Source organism: Oryzias melastigma, linkage group LG18, assembly GCF_002922805.2.
Source record: "Oryzias melastigma strain HK-1 linkage group LG18, ASM292280v2, whole genome shotgun sequence".
Lineage (NCBI taxonomy): Eukaryota > Metazoa > Chordata > Actinopteri > Beloniformes > Adrianichthyidae > Oryzias > Oryzias melastigma.
Genome location: NC_050529.1, coordinates 1192059 through 1201092, shown reverse-complemented (window position 1 = coordinate 1201092; position 9034 = coordinate 1192059). Strand labels below are relative to the sequence as shown.

General features: G+C 52.3%; 1 protein-coding gene across 1 annotated transcript in view; it reads left to right on the top strand.

The window, feature by feature from the left end:
• Positions 1-4327: 4327 nt before the first annotated feature.
• The window catches only part of LOC112155854 (E3 ubiquitin-protein ligase Topors), a gene marked incomplete in the record, with an annotated part of 5638 nt that continues 931 nt past the window's right edge, over positions 4328-9034 (top strand). Inside the window, 5 exon segments of the mRNA XM_024287823.1 lie at positions 4328-4464; positions 5549-5743; positions 6167-8322; positions 8421-8528; positions 8638-9034. Coding sequence (XP_024143591.1) covers positions 5654-5743; positions 6167-8322; positions 8421-8528; positions 8638-9034 — 2751 coding nt within the window.

Below are 9034 nucleotides of genomic sequence, written 5' to 3'. Positions count from 1 at the left end.
TAATCACAGATATAAACATTATGAAATCACCTGAATAAAACTAAAGCTACAAACTGATCTTCTGAAAAAGGAGAAGAAATGCTGAATGTAGACGACACTCTGCTGTTCATGAGAACATTCAGGCTCAGAGGGAAACGTTTGAGATTCACAAACGTGTAGATGTGAGGTTTTATTTATTTAAGAACAGGAAAACTATCAGAGTGTTTTATTGAGGTTGTTGATACTCATTTCGTTCTGTTGTTTGTTCACATCTTTAAATTGTAAAAATGAGTTTGTTTAATGTTCTGGTTTCTTTCATGATTTGTCAGACAGTGAGTGATGTTGCAGCAGAAGCAGCTTCATTTCTCCAGTTCATCTCCATGTAACCTCAGTGATCCTAATGACCCTGAGAGCTTCTGGTTCCGTGTTCATGAGCAGAACCGTCCAGAACCATCTGCAGTGATTCAGCGCCTCAAACAAAACATTAACGCAGGCGCTGGATTTTAATCACAGATGACACGGCGCTCAGCGGCGTTTGAAGAGCTTTCAGGTGAACGAGCGCCACCTCTCTCTCCTGCTGAACGGCGTGCTCGCTCGCCCACATTTCCACATCTGAGGATCATGAAGGAGAAGCTGCAACAATGACCTAAAGGGGGGGGGGCGGTTAGTTACTGAATACATCAGAACTCCGGCGTGGAGGAACAGCTACGACGGGATTAAAAAACATGATTTTCACTTAGAATCCATCAACAAACTTTATTTAAACATGTGAACATTTACAACACAGAACGTGTTATTGACAACAGAGCAACAAATACAAACATGGAACAAACAGACAAACGAAAAAGGAGAATTTACTATTTATGTCTTTGGAGAAAATAAACATAAAAAACAAACAAACAAACAAACCTGCTTCTGCTGTTGGTTTTTTCATTAAACTCTGTTAAGATAAAGTCATCTTTTTATTACATTTATCTAATTTACTTAATTTATCATAAACTTGTATTTAATGCTAAATTATTTACAAAATGAAAAAACGCAATTTGACAAAAAAGATGTAGAATTATTTCAAAAACGATAAACTGAAGTCAGAAAAACAGAAATAGAAACTTTTCATGAACCTGGAACCTCCTGCTGTTACTAAAACAACCTTAAAGATTCACACAAGACTCTGGCTCCCCCTGCTGGTCACTGACGTCATCACATCCTCACTCTGCTCTGACAGAGCCGGTTCCAGGGGGCGGGGCTCATCATCATCATCAGTATCAGGCTGAAGGAGCAGCAGACCCAGAGTGAAACCGTTTTAATGACATTTACTGTTTTCTGCACCATAAAACAGGATGATAAAGATTCTAAACATAAAGTCTGTAAAATAAATAAATAAACTAACAAAGAGGGAAAACCGCGAGTTTAGTTTAACTATATTCTACTGTTATCAAATTATGGGGTCAGATAACTGTCAGAATGAAACGAATCCTCAAAGATCAAGTTGTGCACTAATACTAAACTGTCTTTGTCATAAATTGTTTTCTCACATACAGAAATATAGTTTAATTTAACTTTATCTACACAGTCAGTCCTAAACGTGCTGTCGTTGTATTATTGTTGATTTAACTAACTGTCTCTTGTTTATGACATCACTGCTCAGACATGAAGGGTGGCGGCGATTAGCTGTGACTGATACACAAAAATGTAATAAAGTAATGTTAAAAAATAAATATAAAGCTGTAATAAAACAGAAAAAAGCTGCATCCAAAAAGAAAAGTCGTACAAAAACAAAATAATAAAAAGGGGGAAAAAATGGTATTCAAGACCAGAAAAGTCGTATCCAAAACACAAAAAAGTCGTCAAAACAGAAAAAAGTCACATCTAAAAGGAAAACTCAAAAAACTCACAAAACAGAAACAAGGTTGTATCCAAAACAGAAAAGTAGAAATAAAAAAGAAACAAAGTTGTATTAAAAACAAGAAAAAAACATAATCAAAGTAGAGAAAAGTTATTATAAAGCAGAAAAGTCGGATACACAAAAGAGAAAATATGTAATCAAAACAGAGAACAGTCGAATCCAAAACACAAAAAAGTCGTTGAAACAGAAAATAGTCACATATAAAAGGAAAAAGTTGTGCAAGACAGAGAACAGTCGTTTTCAAACAGACATTTAACGTAAAACCAAATGTCATCATTTTCCCAGCGAGTCCATACCTGTACGCTTCATTTTGACAGTAATCTGACCACGTACTTCTTTACACTCGTTATCTTTGGATCAGTCTTCCTCCTCGTATCCGTCAAGCGTCTCCAATTCTGCGTCTGAGCTGAACTCCTGGGACATGTCGCCGTCAAAGATGTCGGGCGTCTTCTCGTCGCTGTCGGTCTCGTTTCCAGGCGGCGGTTCAGGGATCAAACCGGCTCTGGCGAAGGCGCGGATAACGGTGAAATCCGAAACCTGCGCCCAGGCGTCCAGGACCCACTCACAGATGGTGGCGTAACTCGCCCGCCGCGGCCTCCCGGTCTTAGAAGTGTGTCCGCCGTCCGTCATCCACCGCTCCCACGCCGCTCGCCACCTGACTTTGAAGGCCCTGATGACACCCGTGTGCAGCGGCTGGAGTTTGTTTGTTAATCCTGCTGGAACGACGACCAGCTCTGAGTCCGGTAGCTCCGCCTGGTTTACTGCGGTAGCGGTGAGGTGGGCGTGCGTGGCGTCGCAGATCAGCAGAGACGGCGATGCGTGGAAATACCCGTTGGGTCTCTGTAAGTACACCTCCCTCAGCCACGCCCGCATGTCCTCCTCGTCCATCCGGCCCCTCTGATTGGCCCTGACCACGACCCCGGCTGGAAACGGGTCCTTCGGCAGCGTCTTCCTCCGGAGAATGACCATCGCCGGTAGTTTCTGTCCGTTACCGTGGCAACCAAGGACAACAGTGAGAGCCGGCTTCCCGCTCTCCACCGTGACGTCAAACGAGAGCGCGACCTCGTCCACGCCGGTGACGCGGTGCGGCGGGATCTTCTGGTCGGTGATCTTGCTACAGATGTAGGAGCGGAAGACGGACAGCTTCTCGTCGTAATCCTCTGCCGCCGCCGGCGTGGCGGTCTTTTGGCGGATGGAGAGATGGCGCCTTCGCATGAAACGAAAACACCAGGACGGGCCTCCCCGGAAGTGCTGGATCTTCAGGTCCCGTGCGATGGCGGTCGCCTGCAGCCGGATGGCGAGCGTGGACACGCTCCGCCCCGCCGACCTCTCCTCGGTGATCCAGTCCTCCAGCTGGTCCTCCAGCTGCGGCCAGCGCGCCTTGTTTCCACGGAAACTCTGCTTGGTCTCCTTCGCCCGGCGCAGCTTGGCTTCCTGCTTCCTCCAGTTCCGGACCATCGACTCGTTGATGTTGAACTCCTTCGCCGCCGCTCTGTTCCCCTTCAGAACCGCGTAGCTGATGGCCTGCAGTTTGAACTGGGCCTCGTATGCGTGTCTCCTCACCGGCGCCATCGTCAGCGGTCCACAGACGCTGTCAGAGTACAGGTGATGCACCTGCTGGAGGCGTGGCCTAATGCTCTCTGGTTGGTTTATCGCAGACAGCATCAGCTGAATTTAGAGAAAATGTTCTGCTCTCATGAGCGAATATTAGAGCACAACCGATCAGAACCAATCAGAACCGGAAAAAGACGGTCGAATGTTTCCTTCATGAAGAAAAAGTCAACAGCTCCACCACATGTCTGACATCCTTCCTGTTCACACCTCGAGCAGGTTCTGGACCTCCAGAAAGTTCTATATCTCCAAAAAGTTCTGGATCTTCAGCAGGTTCTGGACCGCCAGGAGGTTCTGGACCTTCTGCTCAGCAAGATCCAGGTCTCAGTTCTGGACTCCAGTCCTTTTCTCTAGCAAGTTCTGGGACTGACAGCTGGTTCTGGACCTTCTGCTCAGCAGGATCCGGGTCTTCCCGTCAGTTCTGGACCTCCAGCAGGTTCTGGACCTTCTGCTCAGCAGGATCCGGGTCTTCCCGTCAGTTCTGGACCCCGGTCCTTTTCTCCAGCATCCACAGCGCCGCCACCCTGCCAGCGTAGATCACATAAGACCAGGATAGAACCACCACGGCCAGCAGAACCTGCAGGACACGGAACCAGGAAACGGTTTAACGTCACTTCCAGTGGTTTCAGCTCTAAAATTAAAATGCTAAATCCAGATTTATTTTACAGCTTTTAAAAAAACATTTTAGAATCGTTAGAACACTTAAACTGTTTTATGTTTCATCAGCGGGTTAAAAATAAAACAATTTTCTAAAATGTGAATACAAATCTGTGATTTTATTTTTTCTAAACCGCTCCACGAGCTAAAGGCTAATCCGGTTAGCTTGCGGCTAACCCGGTGACGGAGCTCGGGTGAGAGGCCGTCAGGTGACCCTACCGCGGACTGGATCCTGTCCAGAGTCCGTCTGCTGAGCGTCTGCATCTCCTTCCAGCCGTAACGGAGCGACGGTAAAGCTGCGGCTCCGCTCGGTATGTTTACGGTTCTTCTTCTTCTCTGCCGCGCGCTCTGCTCGGTTCCGCCCCCTGGCGTTCGGACAAGTCAACAACGAATCAAAACGATCTCTGGAGGCTCTCTGGTTTTATTTTTTAAATCTCAGTGTTTTTAAATATTTTTAATCTATTTCTTCTTCGGTAATTCCGTCGTTAAACTATAAAATGCAATCGTTAAATGGGCGTTCTCCAGGGAGCAGCTGTTGTTCTGTCAGCAGCCGCTAGAGGACAGTACGGAGAACAAAATCACAAAGCAGAATGGAAGACAGAGTCTCACTTCGATTTATTTTAAGGTCTCTGCAGCAGAATTTTTGACAATTTCAAAAATTATTTGAAATGTTGTCTTTGGAGCCAATTCGCACAGAAAAAATGAATAAACAACCACAGCCTTTGGAAAAAAAAATCGATTCTACTCTAAACTCAGAGAGAAAGACATTTCACTATTATTTATTGAACATTATTTTACTTTATAATTGATACTTTATTACAGACTCAATGTCCATTTGCCACTAGAGACACAACAAATAAAAGACTTAAAAATAAAATAAATAAATAAACACTATTACGTTATAAATGTTGTATTTTTTTGTGTATATTCTTGTGTCCTGGAATTTATACCAAAAGTATAATTGTTGAATAAAATATAATAATTAAAAACATATTGTTGGGGAAATAATCATCAGTTATCACAATATTTTTATTCTGAAATTATATATACATTCTGAAAATAATCAAGCTTTAAAATCTTTAACTTGGGAAGCACTGAAGACACTTCACATCACGGTATATTTTACTAATTGTTTTGAATTCAAATTGTTGCGAAGTATATTAAGACATCTGCACTATAATGTAATTTTTACAACGGGGTTTAAACTGTTGTATGAATAATTTATACCACGCTTAAGACTTAAAATTCCTTTTTGAGTGTGAGGATGGTTCACTGTTTCTAATTCGAGTGAGACCTGTATGAAATTTACGATCTTTGGGATGAGAATAGAAGCTCAGGCTGTTCTTCCCACTACCCATCATGCACCGCGGCTTGTGTTTCTTCTCCCATGTCTAGAGCGACTCGGTTCGGACGGGATCTCGCGCTTGGGTTCGTCGCGGGGTTCGGGTTCTGATTGAAGCCTGACTTTGGGGTTCTGGAGGAGCGGAGCTGCGCGCGTGGATGCCGCTCACGGCACGAGGCTCTTCCCGGAGGAAGAGGAGGAGGAAGGCGGCGGAGGAGCAGCCGGAGCCCGCAGAGCCTCCAGCACAGGTCCGGCGGCTAGCTTAATGCTAACGCATCTTGTCTGTAGCCGCCGCGGGACAGCGGCGTTCTCGTCACGGTGACCGGTTAGAGTCCGGTTTACATGTTCTGGTAAAAAACTGGAAACTCAACCGGTTTAAATGGTGAAGACGTAAGTTTTCACCGGTTAGCTGTAAGCTAGGAGCTAGCATGCTAGTGAGGAGGCATTTGGCTCCGTCCAATTCCATTTTATCACAACAGTTTTCTTTCTGTTTGTGGGTTTATAGTCACGTGACTTTGTTTAGTAGTAAACAAATTTGAGGTGATTTTCTAGTCTGTTTGCTGTTAGCTTCCTGCTGCTAGCATCCTCAGAGATGCAGCATCAGAACCGAACCTGCTTTGTTTCTCCAGTTCTGAGTTTGTTTTACCGAAACCTTTTGATTCTGTGTTCAGGTGATGGCGCCCACCAGGATGAAGCTGCGTCGCCGTGACAACGCCGCCGCCGGTCCATCAGCAGGAGGCGATGCCTTGGAAGCGGAGGGCCGAGCGGGAACACGCTCCAGCAGCCGGAGGAAGAGCAAAGCCGCCGCCGCCGCCTCCTCCTCCGCCTCGGTGCGGGCGGCCATGGCGGCGGACGAGACGTCGCCGGACTCCAAGTGCCCCATCTGCCTGGACCGCTTCAACAACCTGGCGTACCTGGACCGCTGCCTGCACCGCTTCTGCTTCCCCTGCATCCAGGAGTGGTCGCACAACAAGGCGGAGTGTCCGCTCTGCAAGCAGCCCTTCTCCTCCATCCTGCACTCCGTCCGCGCCGAGGACGACTTCAAGGAGTACACGCCGCAACCGGCGCCGCCCCACAGCAGCGTGGCCGCCACCGTCGCCATGGTGGCGGCCATGGCGGCGCGGAGCGACCACCACATGCGGCTGATGCTGAGGCGGCACCAGGCGGAGGACGGCAGGGAGGCCGCCACTAGGAGGCGGAGGAGGGAGCGGGCGTCCCGCGGCGGTGCCGTCCCGGAGGACAGGACAGGGCTGTGGGAGTGGTACCTCGGCTCCCGCCATCTTCCCGTCACTCCTTCGCCTCCGCCCGCTGCGCTCCGGAACGTCAGCGCCACCAGTGAGCGCGCTCGCTGGCGCCACGCCAACCTCCTGGCGGCGAGGCAGCGGCAGCAGAGGGAGAGGCTGGCCTTCCGCCGCTCCCTGTACTGCCAGGGGATCCGCGTCCGTGGCGTGGCGGGGCCGTCCGCCCTGGAGGGCCAGCGCGACCTATCGGCGGAGAGCTTCCGCGAGTACCCGCCCCACATGAACCGCATGCGGCGCTGGGTCCGCAGGGAGCTGAAGGTGCTGTACGGCGCCCACGCCACGCTGGTGGACATCGTCCAGCGCATCATCATGGAGCACCTGCCGCGCCACGGGCTGGAGGACACCGCCACCATCGAGGAGGAGCTGCGGCCCTTCCTGCTGGGCCGCACCGAGCACTTCCTGCACGAGCTGCTCAGCTTCGCCCGCTCGCCGCTCGGCATGGACAACTACGACCGCCTGGCCATCTACGAGGCCTTCCCCGGCGCCCTGAACCTGGACGGCCTGAGCAGCTCCTCCAACAGCAGCTCCGTCATCGCCATCTCGGAGGAGGAGGAGGAGGGGCAGAGGGCGGGGCGAGGCGAGGAGGGCGACGCCAGCGATGATGTCATCCAGACGGGAAGCTGCCTCAGCCAATCAGGCTGGGATGACGAGACTCCTGGCCCCTCCTACTCCACCGCCGAGCCATCGCCTCTGCGCACCTCGTTTAGCCCCGCCCCCCAGGAGCCAACCAATGGGGAGCCAGCAGAGAAGGGGGAGGAGGAGGTAGAGATCGTCGGATACAAGAAGCCGATCGCTGAGCGCACCCCCGAGCTCGTGCAGCTGTCCTCCGACTCTGAGGAGGAGGGGCAGCAGAAAGAGGCGGAGCCTCAGCAGACCGCTCCTCCCCCCGCCCCTCCCTCCACGTCCAGCCTCCGCAGGGAGGAGCAGGAAGCTCCGAGGATCCCTGAAGGGGTGGCGGCCCGCCGCGCTCGCTCGTGGTCTGGTAGCTCAGAGCGTTCCCTGCGCTCGCTCAGCCCGGCCACGCCCCCACGGCGAGGACCCAGCAGCGCCCAGAGGGAGGGCGAAAGGAGGCCCAAAAAGAAGAGGGGGGGCCACGGGAGGAAGAGCGGCACTCTCTGCAACCCCAACCGCTCCATCTACCCCCCCATGCTGCGCCGCATGGCCTCGCCCTCCAGCTCAGACTCCTCCCTCGACGCCGCCTGGGAGCTGCGCGGCGCCCAGGTGTCCCCGCTCTCCTCGCTCGTCTCCACCCCCTCCCGCTGCTCCTCGTCTTCATCGCCGCTCTGCTCCTCCCCGCCGCCGCGGACTCCGCCCACCCCCGCCCTGTCCCCCGCAGAGTGCACGCACAACGCCGAGAAGCCCGGCGGGAAGAGGAAGTACAAGAGCCGGCACCTGGACGACGCCAAAGACCCGTCATGGAGGCCGATGGGTCGCGAGAGGGGGAGGGGGGGCGGGGACGGGAGGAAGAAGAAGAAGAGGAGGAGGCAGAGGGAGGAGTCTCAGCCGGCGAGCGACCCGGTCCACAGGTGAGGGAACCGTTTCATTCTGTCAGGAGGTTCTGGGTCATCAGAACCTTTGCCGGGTCCTGGGTTATCAGAACCGATCTCAGCTGTTGTCTCTGCAGCAGGAGGTCCAGGGAGGAGCGCAGCCCCAGCGTGGAGATCGTCTACGAGGGCGTGGCTACGCAGCCGCCACATAAACGCCGCAGGAAACGCCGGCCGCAGCACAGCAGGTGAGGATCGCTGGCCCCGCCTCTCTCTGCTGATTGGCTGACCAGCAGGGGGCGGTACCGGACCACAGTTAACATGAAAGCTCTGGTTCTGACGCTCGTCTCCCCGCAGCCCGCCGGTCATCATCACTCTGGACAGCGACAGCAGTGCTGGCCCCGCCCACAACAGCGCCAGCAGCAGCCCGCTCAGCAGCCAGCAGACCGTCGACTTCTCTGACCTGCCCCCCCTCTCACTAGCGCCCTCAGCCGGCGTGGGCCGGGCTCTGGACGTCGGGGAGCTTCCCGTCAACATTCTGGACCCGGGTTCTGACGGGTCCGACCTGGAGCTGACGGGCCGGTCCCAGAGCCGCATTGACATACAGAGCGAGAGCGACGTGGACGTGGAGAAGGTGGAGGACGCCGGCGACGGGGGGGAGGGGCCAATCACAGCGGGAGACGGTAACGGTCCTGGTTCTGACATGAGCCGGGCCCCCAAAGGAGAACCGGATGGCACCAGACCTGGGGGGAGC